The following is a 15,687-nucleotide window of genomic DNA, read 5'->3' as shown; positions in this document are numbered from 1 at the left end:
ATGACCTTTTCTTGTGATATAAAACCAAGTATATTTAACAATTTTAATCTCCTACCTACTCTGATCTATTTGAAATATTTCTTATTTTTCATATCAGTTGGAGTACTCTATAAAAATGGTTTCTGGCACTGTGGCATTGTAATTTAGAACAACAGTATCAAAAATACCTGTCCTGATTTATTTGTTATATTGGATAAATTTTCCATTTCAAAAATAATAATTTTGTCTTTCTGTTTTACTTCTTAGTCGGGAGAACATTGTATCCTACCTCTAAACAGACTCTGTAAAAGGGTGAAAGGCCTGAACTATGGGCTTATTCAGGGCCTTGAAGAATTGAGAATGCTAAACTCACCAACTAGAGTTCTGCTTTTGCTTCTGTTGTATTCCTGGTTTTTAATCACTCTTCTCTTCCGTCACTCATTTCTTAATTTTATAGTCTCTCCTCACTCTTCATTATTTTTTCCTAGTTGATATAGCCATATCAGGCTATCCAGTACAATGATTGCCCTACAAATTGTTTCTTTTAACTGAGCAGGATTCTGAGCCCTTCTTTATGATTGTGTTTAGTATTGGTTCTGATTTGAGATGGTTGAGACTGCTTGAGAACACCACAGTACCTACTAGTAATATACTTTTGTTTTTACTAATGACACTTTACTTAGGTACTTTGATCAACATCATCTCCTTTGGCTTAGAAGCTCTAGAAATAGATGTTTGTGGCTTGATTTTGTGGAGGGGGATGAGACATTGGTAGAGGAGAAGGGAGTTATGCTGAGAAAAGTGCCAACACTTATGTGATAGGTATTTCCTCAAATCATTTTATAAATGAAATTGATTGGGGGAAAAGAATCGTAAATGTGTCCATATTTGTCTGTAGTAATCTTGATGTTTAGCACAGGATAAAAATATTAAATATTTTACCTAATATTATCTCTTCTTGCAAATCCCTTTTAGAAGTATGTTTTCAGTCAAAAGAATTGTTTGGATAGTTGTTTCTAATAAGATTAGACTGATATTTATAAAACTATAAGCTGTATTTGAGAATAAACTAAATTTCATGGAAACTGAAATTTTAGAATTGGAACTGCCAATTAAGAAACAAGTAGCATGCCTGTGGTAATTATCTCAATTATGACTCTACTAAACTAATAATCTCAAACTAAGAATGGAAATCTTCTAGTTTGACTTTACTTTTACCCTTGAAGGAAAGTTAGCTTATGGTGCAACACATAAAAGGCAGTACGTATTTTAAAAATTTTAAGAGAAGTATCACCTGTCAGTGGTGGTTATGTTGTTAACAAAATTTAACAATACTTGAAAAGCACACCCAATTAGAAAATTATAGTGAGATTTTTTTTTCCTCATTACTAAATATCATTATAGAAAAATGTCTTTAATTACATAAATAATTTTATTCCTTAGGCCGGGTAAGAGCAAAGCTTTCAGCACCACTTGCTGGCATGGGAAATGCCAAGACAGATTCTCGAGGAAGAAGTCGAACAAAAATGGTGTCTCAGTCACAGCGTACGTATTGCCTGAGTTTTCCTGGATTTATAATACACTAGGATAAGTGTGTTGCTTGTATATGATTGTATTAGGAGATTGACCAGTGGATAAAGACAAAGCTAACTTCAAAAAAGACAAGCCACATACTGAGTTCTTGTTCTGTACTTTAGGTTCATCATCACCTGACAAAAATGAAGGTATTTTTTTTTTCAATGTTTTGGATCAGTTGTTGTGCATGTTTTGGAATTTTTTTGAGTGGGTGTTGTCTTGTCTTTCTTTGGTGTGTTACTAGGGCTGCATCATTGATATCCGCCACTTAGAAAGAAAAAACTTCATCCGCTGTACAAAGTTTTGCATGGAGATATTCTAAGTAGCACAAATCTCTTAGCATTAAGGTTTTCAAAGACTATGCAGAAACTTGCAAATGTAGAAAATTGTGCTTTTTAGAAGCAAAATAATTGCCATATGTTAGCATCTAATCTGGTTGCACCTAGCTAATCCTATTCAAGGACAGATATGTGTGTCTTCGTACTCTCCCCAAAATCTATTAGAATATGGTTAGCATTTTTGGCAGGTATATACGGATTCATAGTGAGGAAACATAAGATGACCAGTTCTGTTATATTTCTTATTAAATTTAAGATTTATATTTTTACTGTTTCATTGGGAGCTGAGTTCCTTATAAGCACAATTATTAAAAAGCACAATTTTGAGGTCTAGGTAAAATGAATGATTCATTTCTACATGTTCCAGAATAATAACCCATACATTTATGGCATTATTAATTTAAGAGTTTGTTCCTATTCTTTCTTTATTAAGAGATTTTCATTAGCACTTAGCTCTAAAAACAGGATTTTTTTTTCTAAGGAAGTAACTGGGGGTTATTCTGCATACTTGGCTATTTTGAAAAGAAGTATATATAACTGTCTTCCATGGTGGTGTAGGTGATTTATCAAGATATAGATGTCCCATTTGTCTGTTTTTAGTTTGATTCCCAAATCTTGGAATTAGGGAAAACAGCTAGGCTTGGAGGGGGCCAGGTGGTGATTACACAAGTCCTACCAGCAGGTTTTCCTTTTCTCCTCTTTCCAAAGTCAAAAAATCCAGGCAGAGAAATGATGGGAATATTAGTAAGAGCCCCAAAAATAAGGAAATGCTTGGTAAAATTGGTTTGCAAGTTGATGATTATTTATAAGTAAGAAAAATGGAAAATGCCCTCTGGGTAAGGGCTCTTCCAAATTCCACATTAGGAATAGATCATATCACATTCTCCCCTGATTTTTAATTTCTTTTTCTGTATTTTTAGAATAATTTTCTTAAGTAGTTCAGTCTTTAGCAGTTGTAGCATAGTTGGTTAGCCGTGCTACTCCAAATGTAGCATCAGCATCACCTGGGCGCTAGTTAGAAATGCACAGTGCCACCACAATGTCCTGGATTCAGTCTTTTTAACAAGACCACCAAGTGATTTGTGTATAATAAAGTCTCAGAAGTATCTGATTTAGATCATGTACTCTGGAGCCATATTACCCACATATGAATCAAAGCTCTTCCAGTCTACGTAACGTTGCTGTATTTCTGTATATTTATCTATAAAATGAGGAGAATAATCTCGGAGGATTGTAGTGAGGATTAAACATTACAGTGCATTTAATGTACTTTAAGATGGTATCCGGGCCCAGAATAAGCACTCTGTATTTCAGCTGATAAATTGTCCTCCCTGTTATTATTAATCTAATGTCAACTGAATTTTAAACTCTTGTGTACTTTTGAACCTTGTTTATGTATGGCCTTTGGGAAACAAATAAAAAATGATAATGTTAGGAAACTTAAAGCATAAAGAAGAATAAAGATAGCAACCCAAAACTGTCTGTATCCAGTATCTTAAGGATAAAATTTAATTTGATGTGACCTATTTTATTTAGTTCTTTTCTAAAGTAATACAAAAACAACTTGTGACAGATTTAAAGTGCTTTGCGTATGGTTTTCTAATATATTACCTAAGGGCCTCCCTTTTAGGTATATTGTAATTACTGATCACGTCAGTAAGATTTGGAATAACTTTTTTACATTTGGTTTTTTGCTTTGAAACCCAGTCTACAATACTTCAAATCCTCTCCTGACGTATGAGAACATAATGATAGGCTTTTTAGACCTGGTAGGATTTTAAGATCAGAAGACCCTCACTATGAAATCATTTGGGTTTTAAATCATATTGGAGAGGTTTCTGTTTGTTTGCTTGCTTATTTATTTGAATGACTGTATATTCCATTCCAGATTCTTTCGAAAACAGAAATTGTGGCTCTATATGATTTGATGCAAGTTTCTTTACAACATATTTGCACAGAAATATTGCTGTGACCTCCGTATTCACTTTGTTGGGAAGTAATTCATTAGGGTTTGCATGATCTTTTCAAATTTTTATGTTACCATTTAGGGGGAAAAAAAATCTCTTGGGTCAAAGCAGGTGTATTCTGATGACTAACCAAAATAAATAAAAGCAGACCCAATGGAGAGACTTCGGATTTATATTTACATAAGGATGGTGTCTTTTGTTATTGTTGGTAGTGACTGGTTGTGTACAAATGACTGTACAGCCCGTCAGAAACTTGGTCTCTTCACCCCAACCCCTGCCGTTTTTTTTTTGTTTTGTTTTCCTGTGCATCTTAAAAAAAAATTTGTAGCTTTTTCATGTAAGCTTTCTTCAGCTATAAGATACTGTAGTTCTTCTTTACCTGTACTTTTAAATTAAATGTTTAAATGCTTAAAAGTTAAACATTTAATTATTTAGATTATAGGCTATTAGTAGAAGAAAAGCTGAAGAATTTACATTTACTTTTGCAACTTCATTTCATCTGCTTTGTACATGAGTCTCTCTGATTTCAGCTGTAAAAGCTACTTAAATGTACTGCTTTTGTTACAGACGTCTATGGCTTAGGGATTTTTCTTTTAAAGTTTGCTTTTTTTTGCTTTAGGGTTTTTTATTTTCTAAGAACTGACTAAAGCTTTCTTATTTCCATCTGCCATTCATTTTAAATCTGCTCCTTCCCTCTTCGTGGATTATAACCCTTACCCTAATTCTGCCTTTACACTTGTTCAGGATCACAATCTGCTAATACCATTGGTGGTAAGAATCTATAGACTTTATGTGTGCATCTATTGTTTGATCATATTTTCATTATTGAGAATGGGTTCTATTCAGCAGAAATTCTCAACATAAAATTCCATCACTGTGTAGCCATATTGGAGCAAAAATCGCCAATTATCTTTGGCCTGTCTTTATTTTATTACCAAAACCTTCAATTGTTGAAATTATCCAAGTCGATCCCACAGGTTTAGATATTCAAAAGCAAAGGAGCTTTAGTAATGCCTTGAAAATACCTCATAAGAAGTATAAAATGTTAGTTTGAAAACTTTAGGTAGCACAAGAGAAATTAGGTATCCCATTTCAAGTTTTACAAATTATTTTCCAGTAGCATGCTATTCCCTTTTCTTTTCTAGCCTGCCCCTTTTCTTCAACTCTTCGGTTTTCTTATTAGTATTTAGCTTAGGTAGTCCTTGGGTGGGGAAAAAGCCTTGATATTTTCTCTAAGTACGAATAATTACAAAATGAGTCACAGGGATTGGAAGTATCACACTGTTAGTAGGGGATTGGAGTCAGTGGAGAAGAGAGGGTAATAGTGAAAATGAAATGAACACTGCCAATTTTCTTTTCTAGGAGAGAGTATGAATGAATTTAAATACAGAAGGAGTGCGCTTGCAAAATTTTGATAAACACAGTTAACCTACAATAGGTGGAGTGATTACTCTGCCTCTGTACTGCATGTTTTCTCTCTGCTGAATAGACCTACTTTTCAAGGAATTCTTAGTCTCCTACCAACACCTCTATCCCTTAAATTTATATTAGTTTTAACAGAGTACCGTATTGTATGTGTTCAGTTCATTATTTATACTTTCATATTGTTGCAAGTGTTCCCATAAAATATTCCATTGGCTTATCTTGCATTGTGAGTTTGTGGCATGTTGGGTGTTTGGATATTTTGGTGTGTATGTTTAGTTTAGATACTGCATGGAGAAAATAGGTGCCTTGTGGGTATCCTTAAGGTTATAACTGAAAAAAATCTGACTTGAAGATTCTTCACCTGAAACACCAAGAAACAATTCAAACGAGGCATTGTTTTAAAGTAAAACTGAATAATTTCCCTGTAATAATTTAGAATTCCTTCTACTCAAGTTAATTGTTAATTTCATTGGAAGTACTACTTTGTTTTAAACAGTATTGCTATAACCAGTGGAAGATAATTTTCATTTTGCGTGCTGGTAGAGTTTAGGAATTAAGCATGAATTTAAATTGTATTTAGTAAGACCATGCCAAGAAAACTATGGTGAGGGTCACAATCAGCAGCCCATGGACCACATCCAACCTACCTCTATTCATGTATTGTTTGGTCTACACAACATGATAAAAATGAGAAAATTTCAAAGGTTTCATTTTCTTAAAAAACCCTAAAACCCACCAGGTTTTAGGGTTTTTTAACTGTGAAGTCACCGCCCCCCCACCCTTACACTCAGTGCTCCTCCCTCATTAACATCTTCTGCTTGACCACATTGGCATTTGAGTCTTTAGGTTTTGCTCTGTGAAAATGAAGCATGATTGGGTAAGATTATACAAGGTGAGCAGTGACTGCCCTGTTGGTTAAGACAAGTGATGCCCAACAAAGGGAAAAAGTAGCTTTCATAAAGAGTTGCTTTCATTTGTCTAAGTGCAAGTTTAACTTTTCTATAGTGCTGCCGTTCAGAATGTAGAGTTAAATTTTATCTTGGAGTTATCTAGTTTGTTTTCCCATTCAGTAAAGACGTGAAATATTTTGATTGACAAGGATCTCATTTCCTTAAAAGTTAACCCATTCAATTCTAATTTAAAACCGTGTTTCTTAACTTTTTTTTTAGCCCTTGCCCCAGTCTGTGAGATTTTGTGCAGCTCCCTCTCTCTTTTCCCCTGACCACATATCCTCTGCCTTCCAAGACTGAGAATTGCTAGTTTAGAAAGGGTCTGACTTCTCTGACATTTGCTCAAAGTTCTTTTCTACTCCCAGTACCCCTACATCTACATCCTAGGCATGGCCACCCAAGATCCCTTTGCTGTTGGAAAATAGCAAGAAGCAAGTTTCTTTTTTCAGCTGGCCCAATTTTATATAAACATTTAAAATTTAATTTTGTAAAAATTTTTAAAAATTACTATTATATAGTAGCAAGATAATTTGCTACTACAGAAGCATCTCAGAAGGCAAATTGTTTTAACATGAAGAAAATTTTTATTATATTCTTAGCAAAATAATAGCGGTAATGGAATGACTGATTCTGTTCCTTGCATTCTAATATATAGCTGTAACCGTTTGAAAGAATGTATTGTCAGATAAGTTACTTTTTGGAAATCTCTTACGCTGTTTGTGTTCTGAAACATACTTTAGTGTTGTCCTATACCCCTCAAAACTGAAAATAGATTTTACATGATTTTTACTGTTCAGTCCTAGGATATATAGCATACTCTTTTTTTTCCAGGTTATGACCATCCTCAATCCATTTCCTTTGAACTTAGAACTTGCCATACTATCCCAGTTTTCTCAGATGTATTTCTTGAATTTTTATCCTTTCAACAAGTTTTCTTAGAGTTCATATCTTAACATTCATTATGTATGTTTGGTGTTCAGCTGGCAGCCGGTCGGGGTCTCCAGGAAGAGTTCTGACCACAACAGCCCTCTCCACTGTGAGCTCTGGTGTTCAAAGAGTCTTGGTCAATTCAGCCTCAGCGCCGAAGAGAAGCAAGATACCGCGGAGCCAGGGCTGTAGCAGAGAGGCTAGTCCCTCTAGGCTGTCCGTGGGTAAGATTTTTTTCTATGAGATTTGGGACCTCTTTTTTGTATTTCAGGCTTGGATATTGGATAGCATGGCAGACAAGAGTTGGGCCCTTAGAAGCTAGAAGAAAACAACTCAGAATTCAAAGAAAATTGATATATAGGTTATAAATTGAATTAGGTATCTTACTTGAAATGTATAATTCATTTATATTTTAATCCTTTTATTTGTAGCCTTACATTTGTAGAACACGATTTTACCCTTGTAAGTTTATACAGACTAGAGGACTATATTCAAATTTAACTGTATTCCTGATAATGCTTTATCAAGAGTAATTTGTTCTCAACCTCAGATTGATCAGTTTTTAAGAAACAAAAATAAAACTAACATATCAAAAATGCAAATTCTAGGGGCGCCTGGGTGGCTCATTCGTTAAGTGTCTTCGTTCATCTCAGGTCATGATCCCAGGGCCCTGGGATCAAGCCCCACATCAGGCTCTCTGCTCAGCAGGGAGCCTGCTTCTTCCTCGCCCACTCCCCCTGCTTGTGTTCCCTCTCTTGCTGTGTCTCTCTGTCAAATAAATAAAATTAAAAAAAAAAAAATGCAAATTCTGTCTTTTGTTTCCTCCCTTTCTGTGCTGCTGTTGGTTTCTGCCAGCCCGAAGTAGTCGTATTCCTCGACCAAGTGTGAGTCAAGGATGCAGCCGGGAAGCCAGTCGGGAGAGCAGCAGGGATACAAGTCCTGTTCGCTCTTTTCAGCCCCTCGGTAAGTACTTGGGCAGGTGTTGATTATGTTTCTTTCCCCTTTGTTACCACCATTTGATAACCTCAGCATACTTGGGGTTTAGCGTTCTTCATGGACTATGTCTTTGCCTTTCTTTTCTATCCTGATAGAGGAAAGAGTCAGAAGGAAATTACATGTTTGGGAAATTCCTTTGACATTTACTTGTTTTAAATGAGCAACTTAGACCTTGTATAAACAAATTGCCTCCAAAATCAAGTAAATATCACAAAGATTTAACTACTGAATATTGCGTTCAAGATTTATCTTAAGAAATAAACCTACATAGTTTAAAGGTAGTATTTAAATATTTAATCTCAAGTGAAGTATGGACCATTTTGTTTGATAAAATAAATGCTGTTGGTTTTTATAGCAGAAGTATTAACATTTCAACTCAGATATTTAACTTAGGTTATTAGAGTGCTACAAGATACCATATGAACTACTAACTAAAATGGGAGAGATTAACATTTTTTAAGTGTTTTATAGTTTTAATAGTCATTTCCTATATATTAGTTTGTGTCATGTCACTGCTCTAAAACCTCTCTGTTCCTGATTATATAGATTATATTATAACCTTGACTCTAATAGTATAGTTACCTCAATTATAAAAATCTTAAATGACTTTTTTAAAACTTGTAGTATTTGAGAGTAATCAGAGAGGCAGAATTTTTTACATTGAAAATTTTTAGAATTTCTGCATGGTCCTTCAGCTTTTTAACTAGTACTTTGTTTATAATGCCATTTCAGGTTTTTTATTTTAATTCCATAAAATGTAGGTTGCTGTAATACTTAAAGAATTTCTCCTCAGACTTAGTGACATTTAAGTAGAACATAGTTCTCTTCGTTGCCTGTTGGAATTACTATTTCATTCAATAGGCATATTAGTGTAGGATATCTAGAGATTAATTTCTGTTCTCTGGGCCATTTGGTTCAACTAAATCACTAGACTGTCCTGTACTGACTTAGAAAACCCCCATTGATCGAGGAACACAGACAGGGATATCCTCAGCCTTTGTTGTTTCTGTTCCAGTCCCAGGTGCCAGAGTTCCCTTTCAGTACTTTGCCAGAGATATTTTTAGTTCATATAAAGTAGTCATACACAGTATTTTTAGTTTATATACATACAGACTGTGTATATGCACACATATACATGTAGATATTTGTGGTACATCTTCATGTATTATGTTTTAAAAATGAAATAAATCCTACATTTGTATAAACTAACCGTGCCATCTTGAAGGGTTGAAGGAAGTATTGTGGGTGTAGTAGTTTAAGAGTATATGTTCTAGGTCACAAGTCCTGGGTTCTGTAACTTCTGTACCTGAGTTTCCCAGTCTGTAAAGTAGGATAATAATAGTATGTACTTGTTAGGATTGTTTTGAAGAAGCTGTAAATGAGCAAATACGTAAAACAGATCCCCCAGAGGAGTGTGCTTGGCACACAGTGAACACCTGGTTATCATCATCATCGCCACTGCCTCCACTATTGCTCCGCCACCTTTCCTCTAAAAAGCCCAAATTGTTTGCCTAGAAGTAGTTTCCTTGTACTTTAGTAACAAGGATCTTAGGTGTTTTTTTTTTAAAGATTTTATTTATTTATTTGACAGACAGAGATCACAAGTAGGCAGAGAGGCAGGCAGAGAGAGAGGAGGGGAGCAGGCCCCCCACCGAGCAGAGAGCCCCATGCGGGGCTCGATCCCAGGATCCTAGGATCATGACCCGAGCTGAAGGCAGAGGCTTAACCCACTGAGCCACCCAGGCGCCCCGGATCTTAGGTATTTTTAATGTCCTTAACACCTGCATCCATGATGCTAATGCGGCGGTATTATTAGAAAACATGAGATATCACCTACTTGTGATCCCTCTCTGTCTAACAAATAAATAAATAAAATCTTAAAAAAAAAAAAAGGGAAAAGAACAGAGAACATGAGATATCAAGAAGAAACCAAAATGTACCTTTTAAACCTTAAGTCAGAGATTAGAGAAAATTTAAAATCAGTTTTTAATCACTTATAAATAATCATCATTAATATGCTCTTTTTAAAGAGAAATGGTGGCTAGCCATTTATTTTCTAGATTTATCTCAAAGCCTCCATTTAACAATTTAAATCACTTAAGTTTTTATTATTAAAGGAAGCTGCTTTCCTGATTCTAGTGAAACATTATATTTGGATTAAAGAAGATATATCTTTTAATCATATAGTTTTAGAAAAATTGATTTTTATAGCCCTTTTATTTACATATGGATACTGCTTAGTGAAGGTAGCAGATTAGCCCCATTTATTGCACAGGGATGAGGAGTAGCATTCTGGAACATCAGGTTATCCTTCGCACTCCCATTGTTTGCTGTGTTTGCCTGCATTCTGCTGTCCTTACTGTGTTTATTTGGTGGATCCTTTTTTTCACCTCTGACTTGAATATCACCATTCAGCAGATGAACCCCAAAGTTTGCCATGCATTCAGTTGTAGCATAAGGCCCGTGTGAAGGTCCTAAAGCCCCAGAAATAAATCAGAGCTAAGGGTGCCTGGGTGGCTCAGCCCATTAAGCAACTGCCTTCAGCTCAGTCCTGGAGTGGAGCCCCACATCGGGCTCTCTGCTCATCAGGAAGCCTGCTTTTCCCTTCCTGTGCCCTCATCCAGCTTGTGCTCTCTTTCTCGCTCACTCTCTGTCTCTCAAATAAAGAAAAAATCTTTAAAAATAGAAGAGCAAAGTCAAACTTCTCTGGAACTTGTACCCTAGATTATGTTTATTTCTGGAGCCAAGTTTCAAAAAGAAGGCTTATGTTATTATAAGCATGTGAGTGGTGCCTCTTACCTCTTACCTGCAGCCACAGATAACCATTGATTCCAGAAAATTTTTCAAAAATTTTCATCCATTAGGCATTTCTATATTGATAACTCTCACCATTTTAAAAATTATTTCTGTCAGGTAAAATTAAAACTATATATTAGTATGTTCTAATAACAATACCAGTCACTTTTCAGGGTCTGATTAAACCTTTTGTGTGGCATTCTTTCTGTTTAATCCTTTCAATCTTTTTGATCTTTTTTTTGTTCATTAAGGTCTTATAGCAAAGAAAAGAGTGATTTGTGAAATAAAAGTATTTTAACTGCTCTAATTAATGTATCCCAATAAGAGTAATCTATTTCATTAAATACTAAAATGAGTCTTTCCTGGGTGATTTGTTTCTGTATCTAAGAAGAATGACTTTATGGTATTGGGAAAATCAGGATTTTAAGATATGAAATTTAAAATGTGCTAAAATTCGATTCAGAGAGACATGTCACATTTCTAGGTCTTTTGATTAGATTAGTAATACTCCCTTTTTTATGTTCAGATGTGCTTTGATATTTAAATAATCTTTTACTGAATGCAGAAGTTACTTTCTGTGAAACACGGAAAATGTTTAGGTGAATGTAAATGAGGTATGTTATCTTTTGAACAATTGAAGATGGTGTATGTTCTGTTTAAGAGCAAAGGCTTTGAAAGAAGACAGATACTGAGGTGTTTCACTTACTAGTAGTGTGGCTTTGATTACATTAATTAACTTCTCTCTATGCTTGAATTTACCTATCTATAAAATGGAATAGTAATACCTGCCTCATTGGGTTCAAGATTAAAGGAGAGAGGGTTATTATTGGTTACTTAGTTACCATAGTGGTTTTTTTTTTTTTAACTACAGTGTTCATTTTTTTGTTTCATGCTTGTACTTTTGACATTTCCTTCCATTTGAATACTTGCTTTTTTTGTCTCCTGTGGGCTTATGTCTGTCCCCCTAGGTGTAAGATGTTTTGTGTGTCAAGGGTGATATTACAGTGCTAATGTTCAATACTTGGCAGTATTCTGATCCTTAACTAGTACTAGTAATACCAGTGTTGACTAACTCTCCTTGCCTGACTATAGTGCTGCCATTATTCCTTGTTTCTGTGGTAATAGATGAGGTTTGTATGGTCCTGTTATTCCAGCCTCCAGACACCATTCCAGATCTACTGGTGCCCTCTACGCCCCCGATGTATATGGGGCCTCAGGTGAAGGATGAGTACATTTTCACTATCATCTATGCATTCATCTCAAATTTTTGTCCTTTTCAGTTTCCATTGAATTGTATATTTATGTTTTTAAATCAGTTTGTTTTTATTTCAATTTAATTTGTCAGATAATAAGTCATTTGTGATTTTTTTTTAATTTTCCCCCAAGTAACTTTTTCCCTTTCCACAACCTTATTTGGGCATTTTTCTCGCTGGCAGGTGACATTTTTTTGTGTGTGTATAACCTAAGTTATGTCATGTTTAAATATGGAATTATTTTATGTTCTCAATTATGTACTTCATCTTTGTACATGTTTTGGGAAAAAAAAAAAAAACCAAAATGGTGGATGAAGTGTTTTAATTGTAAATGATGGCGTAGAAAGTAGTTAAGGGGGAGAATCCATCTCTAGTTTGTCTTTACATACCTCAGAATGTTGGGCACACAGTAGGTGCTTAATAAATATTAATTGACATGTCTTAGTTATTAATTGAAATCAACCTATCTTGAAGGAGAATAAATAATAATTGTTGGAGGGTTTTTTCCCTTGTAAATGGGTGTGGCTTTTTTGAGCTCCCTGGTCATTATTGGTTTGAGGTTTGATCTTTGTTATGGACTGCTCCGTGGCTCACGTGAATAGATGAGATTTGCCTGACTGTGATAGAGCTGGGTAATTGCAAGGGCTACAGATTTGCAAGCCCTTAGCCGCCCATTCTTTCTTCTATCTTCTGGTCACAAATGTATCATAGCTACTCTTTTTTAAATTTGTTTTCCACACACTGTCAGTAATTTTAATTGCCTTTACCATTTTATTTGACCAAAAACCAAATGTACCCAGAAAATACAGAATTGCTTTTAAAATGCTTTGCCCCATTGGTTTTTTTTTTTTTTTCCCCTCCCCTTAAGGATCTTAAAGTTTCCAGTGTGACACTGTTATATTTATGACTCTCTCAAAGCTGTTTTCCTCCTTCTGACGAATCAGGTCCGGGGTATGGGATCAGCCAGTCAAGCCGACTATCATCTTCTGTCAGTGCCATGCGAGTCCTGAACACAGGTTCTGATGTGGAGGAGGCGGTAGCAGATGCCTTGGTACTCTTCTCCATTTCCTTATCATTACAGATCTTCCCATTATGAAACTAATGTATGGGTAAGGCAGTCTACCAGTGCAGAAAAGGACATGGGAAAATGCTTGTGGATTAAATCTAGGAAGATCAAATGTGGACAGTGTAAAAAGCAGAACAGTATAATCAATTCTTGATCTTTATTCTTGGCCAGAATTTTTAGCCAAGGGTAAAAGTAATTGATGGCATGTTAGGTATATAAATATTGATGTCATTAATATGGTGACGTGTTTTATGCACTGTAGTACACTAAGAGTAAGAGTAGATTAGATTAGTACGTAAATAAGTACACTACAAGCATATATTCAAAGCTTGCTTAACTTTGAGTATTTAGGGATTGTGTTAGTTTGGGGTAGGATTTTCTGAGCTGAGAGAAAGTAGAATTTCAAGACAAATGTTAATTAGGATATCCTCCTGGCTCTTTATGCCTGACACATTAAACAGTGAGATTTAAAAACATCACGTACAGATCCATGATAGTTCGTCAGAAGAGTGCTGTACATATTTCACTGTTGTTTTTCTCACTTAAAATTATGAAGGACGTGTCATTTGAACAATGAGTATAATTGGCTTTTGCCAATTTCCCAAGTCAGTTCAGTATGACACTTTCTCTTTCAAATTAATCCAATGTTTGAGAAGCATTTACTCAATTTCTTACACAGAATTTATAAAAGGCCTCATATTTGTTTTGAAATAAAAAATACATCGTGACTTTTAAGACTATATAATCACATTTTAACCAGTGTTGATATGACGCATTTTATCCCACATATTTGAGAAACAAGTTTTGAATAGTATTCATTGGTGACAGCTGTAATACAATAAATGTAATCACATACGTAGTTCTGCTCTAACAGTCTACGTGTGCTGAATTTTTCCCTTTATCTCACTCATTTGATTAATTTTCTAGAAATAATACAACTAAGTAGGAACTTTGTTCTCTCAGGCATGGAATATACTGATCGTATCTTGTTCTGATGATCTTAAGTCAGTCAGATGCTTTAAATTTACTGTTTTTAATCATGTATTTCTTAAATCATATTTCCTAGTTTCTTTTTAAATAGGAGATTTACTAGTTAAATTATGCTCACATTTTATGAATTGAATGGGTTATTCTTGAACTATTACTTATAATACTAAGATGTGTTTGAAATATATAAAGAATATTTAACTACCAGGCCCAAAAGCTGAATTCCAATAATTTGATTCTGCCTACTTCCATTATTTGCATAGCATAGTTACTCCAATTATAACTTAATTTCTAGAAAAAAATCTTTCCAACTAATAAGCCTAATTTGTACCTTGGGAAAATCACAGAAACAAAGTTAACTTTGGAAATGACAGAAGGATTCAAACAGAAAATTTGAGGGGCACCTGGGTAGCTTAGTTGGTTAAGCGTCTAACTCTTGATCTCAGCTTAGGTCTTCATCTTAGGAACATGAGTTCCAGCCCCATGCTGGGATCCACACTGGGCACATGGAGCCAACTTAAAAAAAAAAAAAAAAGAAAAGAAAATTTGAGTTTCTTTGGGAAAACTGGTTACGGGAGTATTTTTGTAGCATAGGAGTAAAGGATTTCGTCAAGATTGGAAGATACAGTCTGCTAATAAGCAGTTCTCATGTACCTATATATTAAAAAATTTAATGTTTCTGATTATGGGCATTGTTTATGCCTACTTCATTGTGCTGTTTAGCAAAATGTTCTTCATTATTTTCAATTTTTCTCTTTAAAAATTTACTGCTCTCAGCTCTTAGGAGACATACGGACTAAGGTATAGACATTGCTGTTTTCTGACATCTTACGATACCATAATTTTTTTCTTTTGCTTCATCAGATTAACACAGACAATAGTCTTCTAGAAAATACTCAAGTGGAAGTAATAAGATCCTTTAATACATCCATTTTTCTGTATATGTGATTATCAATAGGGAGATGCTGCTTGAACAGAATGTCCTGTGGGGGTTCTTGTTCTTCCAGCTTGACTACTCCATACAAATGAGATGTTATCATTCACAATGATGTCTGTAACAAAACTGAATCTAGAGCCCAACACAGGAAGTGCCATGTTAGCACTTTCTAAATTAAGATGATGTCTCTAAATCAGTGAGAGGCATTTAGTGATGAAACTGTCTTTATAAAGCTATTTTGAATTAAAGTCAAGTTACTTTTTGTTTTTAGATTTTAGACTTGGGAGAATTTGTAGCGACTGGAACTGTTTTAAATTATTGTGCTTATTAACATGTTTCATAGAAATGTCTTCATGCTCATCAGCCTAAGTTCAAATATCGGATTTTATAAAGATATATTTCCAGTCCTTCCAGGGAAATCTCAAATAAGCTATTTACTCTCTCCCATTTCATTGTTATTATGTAAGTTATTATTAGCAGTTACATTTATT

The 15,687-nt window shown here is 34.7% G+C and overlaps 1 protein-coding gene across 49 annotated transcripts in view; it reads left to right on the top strand.

Annotated features, from left to right (window-relative positions):
* Nucleotides 1-15,687, top strand: part of CLASP2 (cytoplasmic linker associated protein 2) — a 178,362-nt gene that overhangs the window by 105,973 nt on the left and 56,702 nt on the right. For 13 of the 49 annotated variants that reach the window (XM_032861326.1, XM_032861329.1, XM_032861328.1 and 10 more), the window contains 8 exons: nt 1,423-1,524; nt 1,677-1,703; nt 4,604-4,630; nt 7,215-7,385; nt 8,017-8,124; nt 12,108-12,170; nt 13,151-13,257; nt 15,037-15,060. In XM_032861326.1, coding sequence (XP_032717217.1) covers nt 1,423-1,524; nt 1,677-1,703; nt 4,604-4,630; nt 7,215-7,385; nt 8,017-8,124; nt 12,108-12,170; nt 13,151-13,257; nt 15,037-15,060 — 629 coding nt within the window. The remainder of the gene's footprint in view (nt 1-1,422; nt 1,525-1,676; nt 1,704-4,603; nt 4,631-7,214; nt 7,386-8,016; nt 8,125-12,107; nt 12,171-13,150; nt 13,258-15,036; nt 15,061-15,687) is intronic. The other 36 variants (XM_032861356.1, XM_032861348.1, XM_032861355.1 and 33 more) reach the window with 9 other exon arrangements.

Source organism: Lontra canadensis, unplaced genomic scaffold, assembly GCF_010015895.1.
Source record: "Lontra canadensis isolate GAN:19392208 unplaced genomic scaffold, GSC_riverotter_1.0 scaffold20, whole genome shotgun sequence".
NCBI lineage: Eukaryota > Metazoa > Chordata > Mammalia > Carnivora > Mustelidae > Lontra > Lontra canadensis.
This window is presented reverse-complemented; position numbering and strand designations above follow the sequence as displayed.